The 23,643-nt window shown below is 51.1% G+C and overlaps 1 protein-coding gene and 1 non-coding gene across 9 annotated transcripts in view; one reads left to right on the top strand and one right to left on the bottom strand.

Annotated features, from left to right (window-relative positions):
- Nucleotides 1-23,643, bottom strand: part of ALPL (alkaline phosphatase, biomineralization associated) — an 87,080-nt gene that overhangs the window by 16,932 nt on the left and 46,505 nt on the right. For 3 of the 8 annotated variants that reach the window (XM_086327177.1, XM_086327114.1, XM_086327167.1), the window contains exon 2: nt 3,860-4,023. In XM_086327177.1, coding sequence (XP_086183303.1) covers nt 3,860-3,920 — 61 coding nt within the window. In that variant the 5' untranslated portion in view covers nt 3,921-4,023. Of the gene's footprint in view, nt 1-3,859; nt 4,024-6,997; nt 7,162-10,431; nt 10,706-12,371; nt 12,550-15,642; nt 15,749-23,643 lie in introns of those variants that run through there. The other 5 variants (XM_086327140.1, XM_086327124.1, XM_086327129.1 and 2 more) reach the window with 5 other exon arrangements.
- LOC147377327 (U6 spliceosomal RNA) lies at nt 5,090-5,197 on the top strand. Its single transcript, XR_015154041.1, has one exon. It is a non-coding gene; the product is annotated as a U6 spliceosomal RNA (small nuclear RNA).

Raw genomic sequence — 23,643 nt, 5'->3', positions numbered from 1 at the left:
GCAATCCTCCTGCACGGGCCTGAACCCACGACCCCCAGGACTGAACCCATGACCCCCCCCCCGCGCTGGCAGGGTTCTCAACCACTGCACCACCAGGGACCCCCTCACAGCGCTCCCTTCTTACGCACGGCGCCCAGGCTCGTGCCAAGTGCCTCCCCCTCCCCAGCAGCCTGATGGAATGGCTACCATTACTTCCTCCACATTATGGAATGGGGAAACTGAACATCCTGAGATTTGAGCCACAGAGGAGCCAGAAACCCACACTGCGTGGCGGTGCTTTTGCATGGGGCAGGCAATGAGGGCAGGAAGGAAGCCGTTCTCACCTCAAGCCTGGGAGCCGTCCATGCCCCACTCCCACGCAGCGGTCCCTTCCTCACCCTGATCCCTTAGCCCACCACCTTCACACCGGAGCCCCCAGCACCACCCCTCTCTTCCGAAGCTCCCTAAGTTCAGACCTCCTGGCTGGAGGCTCCTGCTGGAGCCCAGAGACCGTGGTCCTTCCATCCAGCTGAGTGCCTTTATGCAAGTTCCTGCCACTTGAATTTCTGTTCTAGGAAAACAAGAAGACGGAGCTACTCACAGGCAGTTCTAGGACCGAAAGACGTAAAGCCTGGGCTAGTGCCCTTGGCCAGTGGTTTTGTTTTTCTTAAACTTGGATTTTCAAATAGAAGTTGTTGTTTTTTCTCAATTTCATTCAGTTCAGGCACTCAGTCATGTCTGACTCTTTGCGATGCCATGGACCGCAGCACGCCAGGCCCCCCTGTCCATCACCAGCTCCCGGAGTCCACCCAAACCCATGTCCATCGAGTCGGTGATGCCATCCAGCCATCTCATCCTCTGTCGTCCCCTTCTCCTCCAGCCTTCAATCTTTCCCAGCATCAGGGTCTTTTCAAATGAGTCAGCTCTTCACATCAGGTGCCCAAACTATTGGAGCTTCAGCTTCAGCATCAGTCCTTCCAATGAATATTCAGGACTGATTTCCTTTAGGATGGACTGGTTGGATGTCCTTGCAGTCCAAGGGACTCTCAAGAGTCTTCTTCAACACCACAGTTCAAAAGTATCAGTTCTTCAGTGCTCAGCTTTCTTTATACTCCAACTCTTACATCCATACATGACTACTGGAACGAACCGCAGTTATTGACATATCTTTTTTTTTTCCATATTCTTCTCCATCACGGTTTATTCCAGGATATTGAATATAGTTCCTTGTGCCATACAGTAGGACCTTGCTGTTTATCCATTTTACATGTAAGAGTCTGCATCTACTAACTCCCAACTCCGCGGGCTAATGGTTTTCATCAGGGATCTACTAGCCGTGGGCGGGTTTCAATCTCCCTCCTGCCTTCCTCCCACATATGACCACAGTGCCGAGGCTTTGGTCAAGGAGCTTCATTGGCCATTTGGGTGCCATCTAGGTGGTGATGAGCCTCTGCCCCTCCTGCCCTCCGCCTGGCACCAGGTGCACACCCTGGAGCCAGGCTGCCTCAGCCTCCCTGTTGCCGTTGCTTCTTCTCCAGGTGAGCCCTGTACCTGTTTGCCAGTTCCCTGCTCTGCCTGCTCCCCGGGGCACTGGGAGTCTGGTGAAGGCACAGCCCTTGTCTTTCTTACCAGCACTATGCCAGGGTCCAAGAAGGGTTTGGTGGATGTCAAACTGACTCCACGGTCTGAGGACTGGTTTAAGCGGTGGCTTTGGACAACTGAGCATCAGAAGGCTATTGTTTTCGGAGACCATTAAAGGACACTCGGAAATCCCCGTGCTGTAACGAATGCTACATGAAGAGTACTTATCAGTACGTACTGAAGGAGTCCGTTTATACGAAGCCCCCAAACAGGTAAAACTCGTCTAAGGTAGCAAGAGGAAACCTAGTCACTTCCTCTTCCCTGCTTGGGGTGGGGCGGGGGGTGGCACAGGAAAGCCCTTGGCGTCCCATGACTGGAAATGTCCTTTCTTGATCTGGGTGATGGCTACATGGGTACCAAAATATGTCAAAACTCATCAAGCTGTATATTTAAGATGTGTGCACTTTGCTGTAAGTTACACCTAATTACTTTTTTAAAGATTTTTTTTGATGTGGACCATTTTTAAAGTCCTTATTGAATTTGTTACAATGTATCACTTGTTTTACAGCCTTGGCCTTTTTGGCCCTCTAAGCTGGTCAAGCTTAGCTAAACTAAGCTTAGCTTGCTCCCTGACCAGGAGTCAAACTCACGCTCCTTGCCTTGGAAGGTAAAGTTTTAACCACTGGCCCGCCAGGGAAGTCCCCTAATTTTTTTAAAAAAGGAAAAGGCCACGATGTAACACTACTACACACCCATCAGAATGGCTAAAATGAAGCAGAGAAGAAAAATTAAAGAGCTGAATATTTGAAGATTTTTCATTTTGTCACTTTTTCATTTTCTCACGTTTCATCCACCTGCTCATCTTTCATCACTCATCTTTCAAGAGGGCTGTGAGTGCTGAGAAAGCAAGAACTCAGTCCCAGAGTGACCTTGGGCCCCCAGGAGTCACACTGAAAGGCATCATGCGATCACAGCAGGAGCAATGGCCTGGGAGCCTGGCAGCTCAGGTTTAGTCTCCAGGTCTGCTGCGGACGTGCTGTGTGACTGGGAGGCCCAGTCCCTTCTCTGCACCCCAACTTCCTCATCCGTTGAAATATATTCTGCCCATGAGCCCCTGCTCCCTGCCTGACACTGTGACTGCCCCTATAATTCCCACAGCAGCCCTAAGGAGGAGAGATCAGTATCTCCACCGAGCAGATGGAGAAATCAAGGCTCAGGGAAGGCAAGCTGGGGGACTCCCAGTCACATGATGGAGTGAGCTAAGGAAGACTCCCCTTCTACCATAGACACTGAAATGCTGCAGGAAAAAACAATTGAGAACAGTGTACAGCTTGAAAAAGGAAGGCAGAAGGGGGAAAAAGCAGAAAAGGCAGAAGGCAGAAAAAGGAGGCAGAAGGGTAATTCCCAGGAGACAGAAATTAAGATGGAATTCAAAACCATGCAGGTACACAGGAGCTGATATTGAGGGGCCCTTGGAGGCCCCGAGCAGATATAAAACAGCTGAGACTGCTTTCAGGTACGTGTTTTGCCTGGGAGATATGGAAGGGTTGGAGAGAGAAAGCCAGCGATGAAATGTGAACTCAATTCCAAATCTGAAGGACTCTCCTGGTGCCACAGTGGATAAGAATCCGTCTGCCAGTGCAGAGGACACGGGTTCGATCCCTGGTCCGGGAAGACTCCACATGCTGTGAGGCAACTAAGCCCGTGTGTCACGACTCCGAGCCCACACTCTATAACTAGAGAATTCCCATGCAAAGCAACGAAGACCCAGCAGTCAAAAATAAATAAAATTATAAAACACTCCATATCTGAGCCTGAATTTAAAGTGCAAGAGCCCCAAACTGAGAAATTAACATAAACACTTTTACAGAATTGATCGAAGAATCAAACAGAATACCACACTATAGAAACACTTTCATGTGAGTTTCCAATAGGAAACATAAACTACAAAAACAAAAAAATAAATACAACTCCTTGAAGGTGAGTTTTAAAGCAAGAATTACAAAATATAAAGAAATGTTTTATCAGGAGTTTATAGAAGAGTTTATAGGGTAAGTTCTATTTCAGATTCCTAGAGCTAAGCGAGACTAGAAACTGCAATTAAAGAATAATATAAAAGGAAAAAGACTGACTTTTCCAACACAAGCACATGTAGTAGCTGGGATGTCCTGCTCTGAACATTTGTTTCCAGCTCTTAAATACTGTGGGTGACTCTACGACCCTGACCACGGACACTGCCCTCATCCTATCCCAGCTGTACCAGCTCTCCCCCTCCCTCCACCCTTGCCCCCAATCCTACCTGGCACTAAGGAGCTGGCAAGACAGGTACCGATAGCCAGCAGTAAGAATGGTGAAATCATGGCGCCCTCCAAGACCTGCTTTCTCTCTGGAGCCCAGAGGTGCGATGGATGTGCGTGGGAAAGGTGGGCTGCCAGTGGTCAGAAGTTAATTGACGTTCCAATCCTATAATTAAAAAAAAAAAGACAAGACATGAAAGTCACAGCTCCAGAGGTCATTTGTTCATTCACTTATTTGTTTGTTGATTCATTCATTTCCCACTTATTACAGGAGGCTAGGCATTAGGATGCCAAATTGAAGTGGTCCCTCCATCAGGAAGCTTAACCACACAAAGAGCTGTAGAGGCATAAGTGAGTTTTGTGCTGCCAGCGGGTTCCTTCTCGTTCCTCAAGTGAAGGCCCACTTTGAACCCAGCTGAAGCCCAGAACCCATCAGAGTTTAGCTTCTCTGTGAAGTGCTTCTCAAACTGCAGGATGCATCAGAATTTTCCAGAGGGCTTGTGGAAACAGATTCCAGTTCCCCCAGCCCTGGCCCAGAGACCCCGACTGCATTTCTAACAAGCTCCCAGATGCTGGTGCGGCTGCTGGCTCACAGACCCTACTGTGAGAAGCTCTGTTCTGGAACATCTGTCTTCAGCCTTGAATTATCTGTGTCCCAGTACATCAGAGACAAAACAAAGAGTCCACCTTTTCTCATAGGGACACCTACATTTGCTCTTACAGGACAACGATATTTGCTACGATCTCTTCTGCAGCTTGTCATTTATGGCAAGAGATATAAAAACTATACAAGCTACATACAGGACAAGATTGTCTTACAAGCGTGATCATTTCCGGGTCGTGACATGTTAGATGACTGATTGTTTTTTTTCATTGTTGTTTTCCCAAATTTTCCTTCTGTGTTGAGATGTTACCTTTATAATTTTTTTCAAATGTTATTTTTTAAAAAGACTGAAAGGAGACACACAGGAATGTTCGCTGTGGTTTTCTATGGGTAGTAGGATTGTGAATGACTATTTCTGAGCAGTGTGCTAACTCTGTTGAGAAATGTACTAACCCTGTTGTGTATAAATGTTACTGGAAGATGAGGAATTTTGAACGGCAAGAGTTTCACTGGAAATTAATGTTAGTATTTTCACCAAAACCAAGATAAAAATGATTATTTCATTTGTTATGGGAAATGGTACAACATTCTACCACGACAGTGGCGTGTGAGATAAGAAACCACTCTAGTGCTCGCTTCGGCAGCACATATACTAAAATTGGAATGATACAGAGAAGATTAGCACGGCCCCTTGCGCAAGAATGACATGCAAATTCATGAAGCGTTCCATATTTTTTGCTTTTGTTTTCAAATATCAGTCCCATGGAAATTACTTAAGACATATGTCATAGTTCATTCTATGTGTTAACTTGGCTGTGTCATGGGATCAAAACTAGATATTTGTTCAAACGTTATTCTGGATGTTTCTGTGAGGGTTTTTGTGTGTATGGAGGGATGAAATTAACATTTAAATCAAAGGGTAAATAAATTTGAATTAAAATTAAAAAAAAAAAAAGAAACCACTCTACTCCTGGAAAAGGGATGTTGATTCTTGATTCAACCCTCTGTCCATCCTTGGTGAGATGGATAAATGCATTGTATGGGTTCACAAGAAGGAAATTTACACAACAATGAGGATAATTGAGAAGAATACACATCAACAGGGATGCCTCCCATGAAGGTGAGGCTGAGCGAGGGGAGCCGACCTGGGAGCCAACCTGGGAGCATAGATCGTGACTCTAATGATGGTTGTTGCTGTTTAGTCGATAAGTCACGTCCAGCTCTAAAGTTTAAAGCATGCTGGCATGAAGACATTTGGAGAACAGCTGGGACTGGGACTGGGGAGCAGGGATGAAGGGGAAAATGAACAAATAAAACAAAAACTGAGCTCACGATAGAAGCCCATACGTTGAGGAATAGGACTTACTCAGCTGTCTGCACCACAGATCCAAAGCAGACACATCAGTAAGGAAAAGAGAAAGTGAAGGTGGCCCCAGGAGCTCTCCAAGCCTCAGCCGGCCCTGCCTGGGATTCTTGTCCTTTTCCTCTGCTAGCCTGATGCTCCGAGAGAGTGAAGACCCACCTCTTCCCCATCGCTGACTCCCAACCCGGAGCACACAGAATCGGCTCTGTAAACGCTAACAATGAAAAGTTCCCCGATTCAGGATGGAATGCTCTGAATTTTGACCCCAGGGCTGTGGCTTTGAGAAAGGTCTGTTCTGAAGACAAACCGGTGCCTTTTCCCCATTGCCTCAGCCTGGGAAGGAGAGGAGGCAAGAATCTAGGAAACCAGGGTCTCCTAGGAAACTCCAGGGCCAGTCGCCCTGGTTGGCTCCTCCTCTCGGCCCCCACCCGGACTCAGAGGCTCCAAGTCCGCTTCCGGGTGGGTGGCCCTGGGCGATGGGCTGCGTGGGGCTCCGTCTGGGGCTTCAGGGACCCCGGCTGCCCACCACCCTCTGCCAGCGCTCTACCAGTTCAGAATGGAGCCTCAGGGTGTGTGTCTGCCCTCCTCACCACCACCCCCGCCCCCCACCTCCCAGCCTGACCATCTCTGCCAGGCTCCCAGCTACGTGCCCTGATTATGCACAGCAGAAGCCCTGGCTGCGGGAGGAGCAGCTACTTGGTAGGTTAGGGGAGGAAGCGGAGGCTGGGCTTTGGCCCTGAGGACTGACTCAGCATCCTGGGACAGAGGGCCCTGGAGCCCTTTGAAGCTGGGCAGAAAGCCAGCCCTGGATTGGGCCTCAGAAGGTCCAGGACACACGGCAGAGTAACAGGACTGACACAAATCACTGCCACTTCTTGGGCACTCGGATCCAGCCCTGCGCTAACAACAGTGTATATCTGTGATCCCACTTAACAAGTGCCGTTAGATCCCGTTTTACAGTTCAGGAACCTGAGCAAAGGCTCTCAGCTAGTCCGTGGCCAAGCGCGATTCAATCTCCAGCTGGCTCAACCTCCTGGGGCCTCGGTTTCCCCACCACGGAGAGGGAGAGCGACCAGTGCCCACCCTTCCCCCTCCCACAAGAGCAAACAGAAGCCACACGAATCCAGGGCAGGATCTCTGGCAGGGCGGGAGTCAGGCTGGGGCGAGCCCTACCTGAGGGGCCGGGCCAGACGGGTCAAGAAGCAGACCAAGGCCAAGGTCAGCACCAGGAAGAGGAGGCTGAGGACTGCTGTGAGGACCAGGTCCAGGGTGGGGGACAGCAGGGCCATCTTGAGCCAAGAGGGCCCCACGGAGCAGCCACCACAACCCGGAACACTCAGTCACATGAGCCCTGGACGCCTGCTCCAAAGCCCTGGGTCAGTGGCCCTGACCTGGCTTTGCTCCTTGGGCTTAATCTTTGGGGATTAGCCCAGGAGGGGCGAAACGGGAGGAGGGACAATCCCCGAGGCTCTCGTCCCCCCCGGCTAGTCCACCCCCACTTGAGGCCTGCCCATTCCTCCTTCATGCCCAAACATTATTGAGCACCTGCTGGGTACCGGGCTCTATTCAAGGTGCTAAGGACTCAGTGGGGAACAGGACAGACACTGCCTGTTTTCCTGGAGATTCTTGACCAGCCAGGATAGGAAAAGCACCTACTATGTGTCGGTCATTGTGCTGGGCACCTTGTGGAATAAAAGCACAGAAGGAAAGGAGTCCCTACCTGGGGTCATGATCTTTTTTCTTTTTTTTAAACACTAATGTATTGGATGATTCTGCTTTGCCAAAAGAGAATTCCTAAAAACGTAAAAAAATTGTATAGCCAAGACATGGTGGCAACCCAAATGTCCGTCAACAGAAGAATGGATAAAGAAAACGTGGCACACACACAGGAATATTACTCAGCCATAAAAAAAATGAAACCATGCCATTCAGAGCAACACAGATTGTCCCAGAGACCATCATACCAAGTAAAGCAAGTCAGATAAAGACAAACACCATTCAACACTGCCTACATGGGGAATTCAAAACAACAGTACAAACGAACCCGCCCACAAAACAGAAACAGACTCATAGACCCAGAAAGCAAACCCACTGATGCCAAAGGGGAAAAGGCCATGGGGGAGGGACAAATTGCACAATCGTTTTTTCCCAGCACTAGCTGCCGCTGCAACCCATTTCCACGCCCAGGAACCTGTGTCTGCACTGAATCAGCCAGAGAGGTGAACCCATGTCCAGAATAAGAGCAACTGTCCTTACTGAGCACTTCCAGATGAAGGAAAAACAGATGCTCAGAGGTGCGATGATGGACTTGGAATTTGAACCCGGCCATCACAGCTGTAACCCCAACCCCAGCACTGCTTCAGGTCTGGGATTGTACCAGCCCTGCAAGGCGGCAAGGAGGCTTTGGTCAAGCCTCAGCCAGGTGTGCAAACCCAGCCATCACCAGAGAGGCAGCACACACAGGCTGGAGGGCGCTGAACCGCCACCTGCCTAGAGGGGCCTTTCCTGCTTCCCAAGTGTCCCCAACCCCCTTTTCATTTTTCTTTGGTGGTGGTGGTTTGGTTGCTAAGTCGGGTCCGACCCGTGCGATCCCATGGACAGAGAAGGCTGGCAGGCTACAGTTCGTGGGATTCTCCAGGCAAGAATAGGAGTGGGTTGCCATTTCCTTCTCCAGGGGATCTTCTCAACCCAGGAATCAAACCCGGGTCTCCTGCATTGTAGGCAGATTCTTTACCAACTAAGCTACAAGGGAAGCCCTTCATTTTTCTTTGGCTTCCGACAACCTCTCAAGTCAGGATGGTGATTATAGTTCCCGGCTTATAGATTCAGAAGCTGAGGTTCAGAGAGGTGAAGCCACTGGACACCCACGGGGCCTGGGTGCCTAAGAGACCAGGCCTTTTCCGATTATACATCCAGCCTCCTGGGACACCTCAGATCCCATGGAACAAAGTACCCAAAGTTGGTGGGAGGAGATGCTTTTACCCTCTTGGTGCCAAGGGAGGGGCCCTTCTCCTGGTGACAGAAAGCCCACCGAGCTCACTATGAAAACAGGAAACCCATAGCGCTACTCCCTTACATCTTTTTCTTTCTCACTTTGCTTCAGACCCTCACCACACCCTAATGATATAGGCAGGGTAGATGGGGGAAAATGGGGCTTATCAGGAAAGCCGTTCTGAGCTGTCACACGGCCAGCAAGTCTGGTTCAAGTCCCAGCTCCATCACTCCCCAGCTGTGTGATGCTGGTCAGTTCCTGCATCAGAGAACCCGCTGCCTTCTCCTCCTAACATCTCTCTCCCATTTAGGAGGCCCCAGAGGCAGGCTGGGCACTGAAATGTGAAGTACCTCATCTTGCCTGTGTGCACTCAGTCGTGCCCGGCTCTTTGTGACCCCATGAACTATGGCCTGCCAGGCTCCCCTCTCATGGGATTCTCCAGGCAAGAATACTGGAGTGGGTTGCCATTCCCTTCTCCAGGGGATCTTCCCAGCCCAGGAATCGAACCTGGGCCTCTCACATGGCAGGCAGATTCTTCACCATCTGAGCCGCCAGGGAAGCCAACAATACTGGAGTAGGCTGTCATTTCCTAGTCCAGGTTAGCCTCCCAGCCCAGGGAACGAACCCACATCTCTTGCGTCTCCTGCACTGGCAGGAGGATTCTTTACCCCTGCACCACCTGGGGAGCCCCTACCTGATCTTACTTTAATCCTTATTAACTGAGAGCTGGATACAATTGTCCCCCTTTCCAGCTGAGGGAAGAAAGGCCCAGGGGGCGTGGTGAAGATGATCCAGGGGTACACCGATGGGGGGGACAGAGCCAGGCCTTCACAGGGCTCCACGTGGGCCCCACCCAGGGGTCACCCCTGTTCCAGACTTCCCACCGCAACTCACCCAGGAGCCCTCCCCACCTCCACTGAGCTCCCAAGTCCGAGATACCCTTTGTAGCTCCCCTAGGCACCAGCCTAATAAATCGATATGAGACCACAGGAGTGTCACCGTGTGCTCCCTAGCAGTGCTTGGTGGGGGGTATTAGTTATTTGTCCTTGGGAGCCCCCAGTCTAGAGATCACAGTTCAACAATGTCTGGGCTGGGAAGCGTTCTTTGACCAGATCTTCCCAAATGTCCCAGACCACAAAAATCACTCTGGGTGATTGCAGGAAAAGTCCTGTTTCCAAATGGTACCCAGGGAGGTGCATAGCCTGGCAAGTACATTAGGGAACTTTATGGCGTGATGGAAGCATTCTTTACAGTGATCTGGGAGGTAAAGTGTATAAACACGTAAAAATTCATCCAGGGGCCAGTAACCCCCACCTTGCCCGAATTGTTAGGTGAGGAAGGTCTGTCGATATTTGAGTTAAGGAAACATTGGGAAAGAAGAGGTGTCCTGGGGGGTGGCTGCACTCAAATTAAAAAAAAAAAATTAAAGAGACATGACAACCTCCCCACCTAATTAATTCTTAGCCTCCACCCCCACCTCAAACCTACTCAGAATCTCCCAGGGCAGGGCCTGGGAAGTCATCCCACGAGCAGATTAGTTTGAGAAACATTGCCTTAGAGATGATCCCATTGCCCAGATGGGAACACTAAGGCCTAAAGAAGATAAAAGACTTACCCCGGGTCTCCCAGTTCCTACTCCCCATAGACATGCACCGAGATCAGTCAGAACCAGCCCGGAGCCAGTGCCTCTGGGCTGTCAGCTGGGCCTTCTTGGCTTTTTCAAGGAACTGTGACTGAAGAGAAGGGCTAAATGTTCCCAGTGCTTCCGGGGGGAGCGGTGTGGGGAATGGGATGGGAGATGGAGGGGGTCCGGCACCACCAGCCGGGGCTGCAGCGGCTGCCTGGGGAGAGGGAGCCACTGAAGATGAGCCCAGGAACATTTCAGCTGCAGGGTCAGAGATAGGGGACACGGAATCGCTCTCACAGCCAAGCCCAGCGTCCCTGGCAAGACTTGCTGGCTGGGAGTTTATTCATTCAGGACGGAAGTTATTTATGGTTTCTGCCATAAAGCAGCCTCGGGGTGAAGGGCTCTGGAAGGAATATGTGGTGGTCAGAGTGGGCTTCAGGTCAGACCCAAGGACAGACTTCCTTGGGAGGGTGGCAGGTCAGGTGCTGGGATGGAGTGAGACCTCTAGTCACTGCTGACAGCACCCCATCTTGGCAGAAAACAGGCGCGGGAGTGCCTGGGGAGGCTTGGTGTCAGCCCTGCCTGCTGCCAAGCCGTGGCACCTTCAGAGCTGTAATAAGATGCCAGCTTTCTCTCCACCACCACCTCCGCTCCCTCAACCCAGGCACCTCCAGCTTCAGCCCCTCTGCACATTGCGTTCCCTGGTCTGGAACAGGTCTCAAATGTTCCCTGCTGTCCACCCGATGAAGTCCTCCCATCACCCTTTCCCCCTCGACCTCAGCTCTGCTGGGCTGCCCAGCACCCCCGCCCAGGACCTGGCGGGAGTTACAGCTCCTCCCCTAGAAGCCGGGTGCTCAAGACCTGGAGCACCCTGAAGGCCCATGGGTGGTCGCTCCTCACGATGGTGTGAGCTCCTAGCGAGCAGGGATCTTGCTCTGTGGATGGCGGCCGCCCTGCAGCTGGCAGAGCCCAGCGCACAGCTGGCCGGCCGGGCAGGAATGTGGGTAGGTGGGTGGAAGGGTGGCAGGTCAATGCTGAGTGACGGAGGAGGCGGCTCGGCAGCAGGAAGCGAGCCAGTTCCAGGGCTCCAGGTTCAGATCCCTCCTCTCAAGCCAGGGCAGGGGGCGCTCAGGGCCAGTGAGCCCACCCCTGGAGCCTCAGGCGTCTCATTGGCAAAGTGGGAGACAACAGAAGCCATGGGTCGTTGTAAGGATTGTATGAGTTAATACACAGGAAGGCTTAAAACAGAGCCCGAGACGTGGCAAGCAGGCAGTGAGTATCACCCGGCAGCCACGGCCACTGGGCAGTGTGGGGACGGACTCGGAGACGAGTGGGCCGGCGAGAAGCTAGCGCCGAGAACGGACAGACCCTTCCCTGCCCACTCAGCCAGCGGTCATTCTCCCCGGGTGCACCACAGACCTGCCCACCCGGGAGGTCCGGGAGGGCTTTCTCGCTCCAAGACTCCAGAAACCGAAAAGCCTGCCTGGCTACTGGGCACCTCCAGCCGGGGGAGGAGTTAGTTAAGAGATGGAGGTTCCAGTTCCTAGAGTCAAGGGGTGCCGCGTGTCCTGAGGACCAGATCCGTCTGTCTGTCTCTCTCTCACAGACAAACCATCCAGCTGGCGGCCTGCCACTTCCTTTTTCTCTTGAAGAAGGAAGAAACAGGGGAAGCTTCCGTGGAGTGGGGAGGAGAGCCGGGCTGGCTGGATGGTGGGGTTAAAATGAATAGAGAGAGGGAGCACTCCGTACAGGGGAACCCGAAAATGCAAAGGCAAGGAGGTAGCAATGTGGCATATAGAGGTCAGGGGCAAAAGGCAGGGGTCCGTTGGTGATAGACGACAAAGTCAGCCAGGACAGACCACAGAGGGCTTTGCTGCCTGAGGTCAGCAGGACCAAGGGCAGGCGCTCGCAGGCCCCACCGGACTCACATGCCTGTTGTTGACCCACTCACAGATGAGGACTCTGAAGCTCAGATGGTCTGCCGCTCGCCCGAGGCCACACAGCAGAGCTGGAACCGAAAGCCTCAAGGGTCTGAGTTCTAGAGCTGGAGGTTTTTCTGAGGCTCTCTGGGGCGCCTGGCCCAGTCTGGGTGCCACACACTGGCTCCCCGGGCAAAGGACTGAAGCCAGTCAAGGTTCAACTGGAGAGAGGCGAGCTGGCAGCAGGGAGGTGGGGGAGGGAGAGGGCAGGGCCCAGAGACGCCGTGCCCAGGCAGAGGGGGGTCCGGGATGCTCCCACACGGGCTCCCCTCCTCCCACAGGAAGGACATGTTCCCAGTCCACCTTGCTCACGGCCAAGCCTGGGAGCTGAGTGGCGTGGGGGTGGGGAATGTGTTTTGCATCCGGGGTGTTTGCTGTCTCTTGCCCTTGGGCCCCTCACTCAGCACTCTTGCAGCGGAAGCCCCTCTGGTGCCAGGAGACAAGCTGTCCAATGCTTACTCTCACAGCGGACAAGAACGAAAGGCACAGAGAGGGTGTGCAACCTCCCCAGGGTCACGCAGCAGTCAACCCCACCAACCAGCTAAGATTTCCGGCACTATTATGGGAAGCACTGGGCCGTCTGTGAGGCACAGCTTGGATGCCAGTGTCTTGGAATTCCAAACATTAGTGGTTCCTGTCAACTGAAAAGAACATTTCAAATTGATCCTATTCTAGAAAAATCCTTATTTTACATACTTGGTCATTACATTTGTGACAAAAATAGCATATCTTTTCATAGGTCTTACTGGGTGCCAGACATTGTTCTAAGCACTTCACCTATATTAATTCATTCAGTCTCCACAATGATTACACCCAACTTTGGTTCAGTTCAGTCGCTCAGTCGTGTCTGCCTCTTTGCGACCCAGTGGACTGCAGCACGCCAGGCCTCCCTGTCCGTCACCAACTCCCGGAGCTTGCTCAACTTCATGTGCATTGAGTCGGTGATGCCATCCACCCAACTTCCAGGTAACGAAACATAAGCACAGAGAGGTTAAGCACCTTATCCAAGGTCACACAGCCAGAAAGCGACCGAGTCAAGAATTCAACATCGCTTATGGATGTTCCTGTCTCCCGGGGCCAAGGGTAAACTCCTGAAGCAATCAGTCAGGTTAGAAACAAACCACATCTTTTCTACCTGCAATGTGTATGTGATAAGTGTGTCGACTAATGGAATAGACACAGCTACCATTTGACTCACACTCACGATTCGCTCTTTCTGAATGTGCACCTCAGCCCCTGCGGGAGGCCTTCTTGCCCCGACATCACCAAAGACAGGAGAGATGACTTGCCCCAGGTCACACAGAGAGTGGCTGAGTCCAAGTCTTTGATCACAGGAGGCCCGTCCGGCAGAGGGGACCACCCAAGGTGTGCGGGGTGGGGGGAGGGGCGGACCTCGGCTGGAGGCCTGTCTCAACCCCTGGACACACCCCTCCTCCCCCACCATCCCGCACTTCGGCTGGCCCTCCTGCAGGACCCTGGACCACCGTGGCTGCTCTCCCCGCCTGCCCCCACTGCGCCACGTGCCCTGGCAGCCTTCCCCGAGGAGAAGAAACCTCCATTCCACAGACGGCCCACACAGGCCCTGCAAGTGGGGGGCTGAGGCGGCTCTGGACTTCAGAGAAATGGGCCATGAACTAGTAACCTTCTGGGCAGCAGCCAACTCAAGCAGTATCCCTGGGTGGCGTGTGTCTGGTTTCTCGAATGCCCGGCTCCCGTCGGAACAGGAAGGGCACGGATGTTCCCAGAGACGGGTCTCACTGCCCTGGGCCCACAATAACAGCGCTCCTCACATTCCCAGGGAACCTTCCGGTGGATGGAGGCTCCTGGCACTCCTGCTATTTGATATCCCTGCTGACTCCGGGAGGGCATGCACCCTGCACCTCAGGCAGGAAATACGGGCCTGCAGAGGTGAGGGTCCCAACCCAGGGGTGCGCGGCTGAGCAGAGCCCCCATCTCTTGCTGGCTTTGTGACCTCGGGCACGTCACTTGCCGTTTCCGGGCCTCAGTTTTCTCGCGGGCTGTACCTGTATCACTGGGCGATCACCAGACCGAATTTCACAACAAACAGTAAGACAAAGACCCAGGGCTTGGCCCATATTAAACACCCAAATAAATGTTAGCTAGTGGGAGAAGTGATAACAAGGTTGCCAGGCACTAAGCGCTTTCCAGGCCTTCCCTCGTCTAATCCTCACAACACACAGTACAGGAGGTCGTTGCTCCCCCTGCACAAAGAAGTTAAGTAACTTGGCTGGGGTCACACAACTGTCAACAGGAGGACCACTGTGAAGAGGGAAAGGGAAAAGCTTAATGAATGAAGCACCTACTACGCACCGGGAGCTTTTTGTTCAACCTTCCAAGAACCTGGCCGGGTGGGAATTACCAGCTCGGGTCAGAAGAGAAAGCTGAGGCTCGGAGAGGGGGCGGGGGGATGCAGGGTCACACCGCAACCATGTGGGAGAGCTGGGATGCAGGCCAGGCATGTCTGGCTCCGTATCCAGGGCACTGGCTCCCCCAGCCCAGTCACATGCCGGACAACCTCCATCAGAGTCACCATCACGGACAGCAGATCCCGATGGCTCAGCCACCCCCAGTACAGGGAGCCCTGCGTCAGTGTGCCATGTGACGTGTGTGTGTGTGTGTGTGCACGTGCGCATGCTGCAGAGTCCTGGCAGTGAGCAAAGCAGGGCTCCCATTGTGCGTGCGTCCAGCCCCGTGACCGGTCCTCACATCAGGGTGTGGCCTCTGTCCCCAGACTGGCTCCTCCTGGGCCTCCACATGACTGCAGTCTCCTCGGGACCTCTCCTATCTGGAACAGGCACTTAAGGAGGGGTTTCAGTCACACTGGCCCCTCCCTCCTGGGTCAGTCCCTTTGGGTTTATAAATTTATAAAAGGGGCTGAGGTGTGTGGTGACAGCTCAGAGTTACAAGTCAGAGTCGTGGCTGGTCAGCAAGGGCTGTTCTCTCATCTGTAAAGCAGGGACAAGAAACGCCACTCCACTTCCAGAAATAGCTTCTTGAGAGGGAAGGAACTTTGCAAACTGTCAAGTGCTATCAGATGTTTCTATTGCTTTCTGCTGCTTCCCCTTGAGGACTGTGGTGGACATCTGCTGTCATTTTTGGCCACCCAGACAGAATCCATTCTCCTTTCCTAACAATATTGCAGAGTTCCTTTGGGAAGCAACTCTCCCTTTTTCAGCCAAGTGGTCTGAGTCAATCCTACCTCCAGCAGCTGCAGGTGGGTCCTGATGGCTTCAGTTGGAAGACTCTCCCACCTGGATGGTGTGATGTGAGAGTGTGGGGCGATGGGGAGGTGCACTGTGCAGAGCCTGAAGATAAAGCAAGCTCTCAGAAGGTGGAATAGAGAGATGCAGAGAATCTGAATCTTTGATGACATTGCTTGAGCCCCTGGGTACAGCCATGCCTGAAGCCTACCTCTGAATATCCAAGTTATATGAGCTAATTACCTCCCCATATTGCTTATCTTGGATTTTATGTTATGTGGAACATAGAGCCTGAGCTCAGAACTCCAGTTTAGCCCATTTTTCTCAGCTACTTACATTGTAAACAACCACATCATGTCACTCAGCTAGTTGTCTCTATCAAAGGAAAAAATCTTGCAAACGAGTTAAAGATGGATCAGTAAGCTTCAAGTGGGTGATAAAATGAGGCCAACCAATACAAGTTAGGTCTTCGTGGAATCTATTAACTAGTAGAACTGTAGAAAGTCCATGGAGAGGATTTGCCTAAAAGCTCTTCTACATGCAAGACTCAGACCCTCCGCTTCCAACAGGTTGTCGTCAGTTGAGTTTAACAACTCTTTGACCACCTGGTTCCAAGTGTCTACTATGTGCCTGGTCCTGTGCTGGGGGCCACAGGTACAATCAGCCTTCTAGGCCCTTTGGTCTAATGATGCTAGGTCACCAAACACACTATATTTTACACAAAGCCCTAGGAGGCTGGCCTACAAGGGGGAAATTGATGCACCCATTTCACAGAGAAGGAAATAGACTCAGAGGGGTGTAGTGACTCTCCCAACTGCTAAAGAGGGGCAATGCCCCTGGATCTATCTGACTCCAAACCCAGTGCCTTTTCTCCTGGCCTTCTGGACGGTAAGGACGGTGCTAGGACTGGCCTTTCTTTGAGGTAGTTTGCTCCACTTAGGGGCAATCAGAGGGCTTTGCAGATGGCCCAGTGGTAAAGATGCAGGAGATGCAGGCTTGATCCCTGAGTTGGGAGGATCCCCTGGAGGAGGTAATGGCAACCCACTCCAGTATTGTTGCCTAGAAAATTCTATGGACAGAGTGACTGGCATGCTGTGGTCCATGGGGCCACAAAGAGGAGGCCACGACTGAGCTACTGAGCACGCCTGCACACGGCAATCAGAGCGGTTTAAAAAGCCAAAGAAAGCAGGGAAGCCTAGTATCATGGGCTTCCTGTTTGCCCTGAGGGTCTTGGCTCCATGAGAGGCCCCAGTACTCAGGCCCATCCGGCTTTACAGGGCTCTCCTACAGGGCTCACTTCCTGCAGGCTGTGGCCGGAGAGGGTCCAGCCACCACCCTAAAATCCAGGCTCCAAATGCTTTCACGGGCAGCCCATGGTATCCCAAGCGAGCTGTCCTGCTACCTCTGTCCAGCATCTTTAAGATCCAACTGACACTGCCTCAACATCCCCGATATACCCTAGGGGCTTCCCTATACGTTATCAACCAACCGTCATTTGACCACTGCTTACTGAGCACCTACTATATACCAGGGGAAAATCCCTGCTGGTGGGGTGAGCAGACAACAAGAAAACAAGTAAAATCAGTAGGATAATGCAGGAAAATAAGTAAAATCAGTAGGTAAGTGAGATGGAGAAATAGAAGGCAGGGAGGAGAGGTGGTATTTGCAGGGGAGTTTTTGTTGTTGTTTTGGGGTGGGTTTTTTTTTTTTTGCAGTTTTAAATAGAGAGATCAGAGAAGGTCTCACCAGGAAATCATCTCACCGGAGCCTTCCAATAGTCCCACACAGCTGAGAACTGCAAATAAGGAAACCAAGACTTCAGGACTAAATAAAGTCCATGCACACCAACCTAACGAGCCGTGGAGCTGAGATTCTGGTGCACTGATACTTCTCCCTTACCAAAGGTTACTAGCAGCCCTTTTGCAGCCTCTGAGAGGTAAAGCCACATGTTCAAACCTGCAAGAATAAACGACAGGGCTGGGGTCAGCCCTGGTGCCACAGTCTGGAACTGCCTCTTAGCAAGACCTACAACTGTTTCCGCAGGCCTCGCTCTCCAGCGTCAGCTCCGGGCTGGTTGAATCTCAGTTCTCTTCTTTGCCAACTCCGTGTCCTCCAAGATTACTGCTCTCCTTCCCAGAGCCCCTCTGGCTCCCTATCTCAGGTTCCTTGAGCCGCTGATTGTCCAACCCACCGTCATTCTGTCTCCTCAATTAACTTCTGGCCCATTACAAAACCTGTATTTGCATGAAACATACAAAAGACATCTTGGGGAAGGCCTAGGGCAGGCAGACAGCGGGCGTAAGTATGGAAGGGGGAGGGGGCGTTCTCACCAAGCTTTCCCATCTGGATTTGTTCAATAAGCTCCCAAACCCCAGACTGATCTTTCTGATTATGAGGCAGAGTGGAAAGGCCTTGGCCTTGGAGAAGCTGGATACAAGGTTAGGTCCTGGCGGTACGGCTTTGAAAGTGATTTTATGTTTGAGGCTGCAATTTCCTTATCTGTAAGACAGGGTTACAGGTTGCAAGGTTGTTTTAAAACATCCTGATTTTGCAAGGCTGTTTTAAAGATGCAATGTAAGACAGGGTTACAGGTTGCAAGGTTGTTTTAAAACATCCTGATTTTGCAAGGCTGTTTTAAAGATGCAATGCAATAGAGAGTATCGGTTAGACAATAATATTGGGTAGAATTTTTAAAAATTTAGATAGAACCTGGCAGGCAAACATCAAGATTCTATGGACTGGAATGAAGAAAAGGTCTGTGTGATGGTGAACCACCACCATCAGCACAGCGCCAGCTGCATTCATTCGGCTCCTATACCCTGAGGTAGGGACCCTTCGGATCAACCTTATTAGACAGAAGCTGGGGGGAAAAGCATAGAGACTAAGCAACTTGCCTATGGTCACACAGCAGACAAGTGGCAGAGTTGGGATTATGAACCCAAATTGTCCAAGCCCGAAGGGTAAGCTCTTAACCACTATGCTAGGTCAGTAAATGAGCTTTCACGAACTGAACTAGCTACTCATTGAAACACAGAGATTAAGTAAGTCCAGAACCTTCATTCTTAAGAAGGAAGGCTCTTAACCACTGACTGAAACCGCTCACCCCGGCCAGGCACCGCAGTAACCACTTTCTATTTTACGACACATCCTGGTAAGGAACATGGAACTAACAAGTCACCACCAACCAGAAGAATTCGGGAAAGGGCAGAGGGAGATGCCACGTGTCCTACCAACCTCTCAGAATCCTCCTCGTTGGAACCCGTTTTGGCTGAGCAACGTGTGCCCCACCAGTCCTGTTCAGGTTTTCCCAGGTAGAATCCCCTCACCTGGTCGGTTCATAATGTCTACTCTGACTCTGGCCATAAATATGAGTTTTCTTCTGTGAATCAAGCTCAGTCAGACCAACAAGCAAAGTTTCAGCCAAGCAATAAAATCTCCCACAATTATGGGATGGATTTATGTAGAAAACACCAGGCTATGGTAATTTAAATTTAAAGTTTCCTCTATGTTGGGAACAATTAAATCATACTAAGGATAATCGGAGAAGGCAATGGCACCCCACTCCAGTACTCTTGCCTGGAAAATCCCATGGGCGAAGGAGCCTGGTAGGCTGCAGTCCATGGGGTTGCAAAGAGTCAGACAGGACTGTGCGACTTCACTTTCACTTTTCACTTTCATGTATTGGAGAAGGAAATGGCAACCTACTCCAGTGTTCTTGCCTGGAGAATTCCAGGGACGGGGGAGCCTGGTGGGCTGCCGTCTGTGGGGTCGCACAGAGTCGGACACGACTGAAGTGACTTAGCAGCAGCAGCAAGGATGATCAGTCTAGTAACACTAGGACTTTGTGCCTTGTGGACAATGCGTGCTCAGTTGCTTCAGGCGTGTCCAATTCTTTGCGTCCCTATGGGCTGTAGCCCACCAGGCTCCTCTGTCCATGGGGCTTCTCCAGGCAAGAACACTAGAGTGGGTTGCTATGCCCTCCTCCAGGGGATCTTCTTTATGGACAATGCCAATACATAATTTCCTTGAAAGATAAGGACTGGTACAGAATAGACTACATTAGATGACCTGGGATATACTGGGCTACACCTAAGGGAAGTTTTGGCTTAATTCTTATGACTTTACTAATACTGCTATCTATGTTATTTGTATTTTATCTATTTTATAAAATTGCTATTTCCTACATAACCAAATGTTTGAATGAGCCTCTGATAAAATGATGCCATGTAGATCCATATGAGATCAATAATTACAACAGTGTCTAATTTGAGATATGGGAAGAAGCAACAAGAGGGAATCTTTTCCTGTATCTTAAGAGGCTAGTAAAGAATCTGCTGACTGGAAACTGGCACTTTCATCCACCTCTACAAGGATCAAATTACTGCAGCTGCTGACCTTCAACACCCTCCTGAAGGCAACTCAGGGTGGAGACCGGGAAGGGGGCACTTGTGCTCAGGGAAAAGCTAGAAGAAGAGGTCTTCAAACAGGTATTTCCAGGAGAAGATTTTATGAGTCTCAATTCTAGCATCTTCTCATACCTAGAGAAATACTAACATCATTAATGGTGACATCTGCTTTGGCTATTAAGGAGAATATTACAACTAAAAGTAAAAATGGAGTAACTATGATTCAGACACCCAAAGAAATAACTAGATGACACTATGGTAATTTAAGGCTAGTCCTTGTATTGCCAAGAAATTGTTTTCTGAGCTGTGTCAGACTTGGATGCCACCAGATGTTCTCAAAACAATGTCTGCCGGCAGCTAGTAACTGCAACCTTACTTTTTAAAGGTCTCCTCTTGTAACTGTTACATTTTTAGACAAGGAAATTGTTGTAGATCATACACTAACAAAAAGAGGAGACATATATGATGACCAATTGCACCTTGTATCTATATGTTAATATTACATTTAAAGTTAAAACCTACTTAGATGAGTTTCCCCAAAATACCTGGTCCAGACTGGGTTTCAGGCTTACTCTCCTGAAAAGAAATGAGATTTACTCTATTAAAATTCCAGTTGTCACTCCCCCAACTACCTTTAATTGGGTCGGTTACACCAACATGGCAGACCAAGGGATTGAGGTTTTAATCAAAGAAGACTCAGATCTAGGACTTGCAACTCAGAAAAACTTACAGTTCAGAGTTTATTCTTCAAATTGAGGCAGCATCATGCCACATTTTGACAGGAAGTTGCCAGAGCCATAGTGGCCCAGTTCCCTGAATTAAAACTGAGCAGGACTCTGTGGGCCTTTGGAATTCAGATCCTTCTCTATATCCTTGTAGGGTATAGGCGTCATTCGGCCTCCTTGACCTTTTCTGAGTTCTCTGGAACTCAGATTCAAGCCACTGCTGATAAGGGAAGGGAGGCAGTACAGAAACAGGGGAAAAGCAGTCAAGCGGCGCTCGAGTCTTGGGGCAGGATCCTGGCGCCCACTCACCAAACATGCGTAACAATACCTTTGAGAACTGGGGCCCCCACCCAGGTGGAGGATGGTAACTTCAGGCTGAATGTTAGACACCTGGCTGCTGCTGCTGCTGCTAAATCGCTTCAGTCATGTTTGACTCTGTGCGACCCCATAGACGGCAGCCCACCAGGCTCCCCATCCCTGGGATTCTCCAGGCAAGACAGCACTGGACCTATTACCTCATCATCAACGAATCAGAGGAGAATCACACCCTGAAGCCCCCAACCCAGTTTCGCCTTCCTTTTCTGGGGCCTGGTGATGACCATCCTGCTAGGTCTCCTGTTTTGGTCTCTGTTTCATCTCCGACAGGGTCAAATAGTTTCAGGCTAAATTGTTACCACGAGGGTGAGTATCGGTTTGGGGCACAGAATACCTATATGCAGATCTTGTGGAGGCAGGACTACAGTCATCTCAGCTGGAAGCAGTTACAGAAGAAAGAGATCGCTGCCCCAGTTCCCAAGAAGTATCTTGAGTAGGAACTGAAGTCTCTCAGCAGGGAGTTGTTAGGGGAAACTGCCCTGGCCAGGCACCACAGTAACCATTTGCATAAGTTACTCTATGACAGGAGGTCCTGGTAAGGAACTAACAAGCCACTACCAACCGGAAGAATTTGGGAAAGGTCAAAAGGAGACGCCATGTGTCCTACGAACCCTCCAGAGTCCTCCTTGTTGGAATCCATCGTGGCTTGAGCAACGCGAGTACCATCAGGAAGGACTCTGAGTCAAAATGGTTGGCCACAGACAACCTGGAAACGCATCCCATCACCATAAACCCCGAGACTGCAAGCCACGTAGCGGAGCAGCACTCCTGGATTCCCAAAACAGTCTCTTGCCTCGTCAGTATGTGTGCCTCCCCAGACAATTCATTCTGAGTGTTAGACAAGAGCCCACTTCCAGACCCTGAATGGGGCCCCCCACTTCCTGAAACAACTGTACCAGCCTGTCAGAGCTAAAAGGGGCTCTAAAATAATCAAACTCAATACTCTCATTTTTTCCCAGCAGGGGCCTAAAGGTCCAGAGAGATAGTGAGACTTTCCCAAAGTCACACAGTCAGTTAGTTGAAGAACAGGACAGGCACCTGGTTTCCTAACTCTAGAACCCCATGCTATCAATGAGTATCACATTGCCCATGAGAGGCCTTCAGGGAAAGAATCTTGAGGATGTACCAGAATTTTTCCAGCAGAAGTGCATGGAAAACAGACTAATTAAAGTGAACAGCAGCACAGGTGAAGGTCTGGAGGAGAAAGTCCTTTTTTTAGAGAACAGTGAGCAGCTGCTACTGCTAAGTCACTTCAGTCATGTCCGACTCTGTGTGACCCCATAGATGGCAGCCCACCAGGCTCCCCAGTCCCTGGGATCCTCCAGGCAAGAACACTGGAGTAGGTTGCCATTTCCTTCTCCAATGCATGAAAGTGAAAAGCAAAAGTGAAGTCGCTCAGTCGAGTCCGACTTTTAGCGACCCCATGGACTGCAGCCCACCAGGCTCCTCCGCCCGTGGGATTTTTCAGGCAAGAGTACTGGAGTGGCGTGTCATTGCCTTCTCCCATTGCAAAGGTTGGGGCAGGAACAGATGATAAAGCTATGTTTTAATGCTAATTATAAGTTCTGGGTCTTTCTGTCCCAACGTCGCTGACTCCAGTGCTATCCTGAGTCAGTTTGCTGTTTTCCTTTTGAAGTTTTGTGCTCTGGCTGGCGATGCGGTGGGGGTGCTGCATGTACTTTCCCTTCAAACAGGAGGGAAGACATGTGGCTCTGGGCCCCTTTCCCGCAAATCAACACCAGAGTAACAATAGAGCAAAACGTCACTAAGCCTAGGAACTTGTGGAGGGAAGCGGAATCTCCTGGGGAGATGGAAGGGGGTGGTTAAATCGGTGTGTGCAGGGGTAGGGGGTGGGGACCTAGCAGCCGGGAGAAGGGGTAGGGCCTGGAGCGGGCGTGGAGAACACCATGGAACAGATAACAGAGTGTGAGCTCTGCTCTTGCCTTTTTGCATCAAGACTTCCCCAGCACAACCCCTCCATCCCCCCTCCCGGCCCCCGCACCCCAAATATGCCCACTTGCCCTTCAGAAATGAAGGCCAGCATTCTCACTGGAACAGGCAGGGACCAGGCAGACAGCCCAAGTGCCCGCGGGAGTAAAACCAGGGCCACGGAGCAGGCACTGAGGAACTGCAGAAATCAGGAGCGAACTAACAGGCTGACACAGCCACTGCACCAGCCCTTCTCTTCCAGACCTGGAGGTTGGAGGATTCTGACCTAGGCAGAGAGCCCCCTCCCCTGGCTGCTTCTTCCTAGCACTCAGAAAGTGAGGCTCAGGACTTCCCTGGGAATCCAGTGGGTAAAAATCCGCCTGCCAATGCAAGGGACGTGGGTTCGGTCCCTGGTGTGGGAAGATTCCACATGCCACAGGGCAACTAAACCCACGTGCCCCAACTGCTGAGCCCCCACGTGCCGCAACTGGCCCCCGCCTGCCACAACTAGAAGACACCTGTGCACAGCAATGAAGTCTCAGCACAGCCCGAATTCAACAGTTAA

This window comes from Bos grunniens, chromosome 2 (assembly GCF_055505025.1).
Source record: "Bos grunniens cultivar Pamir isolate PY7600 chromosome 2, Bosgru_T2T1.0, whole genome shotgun sequence".
Taxonomy (NCBI): Eukaryota; Metazoa; Chordata; class Mammalia; order Artiodactyla; family Bovidae; genus Bos; species Bos grunniens.
This window is presented reverse-complemented; position numbering and strand designations above follow the sequence as displayed.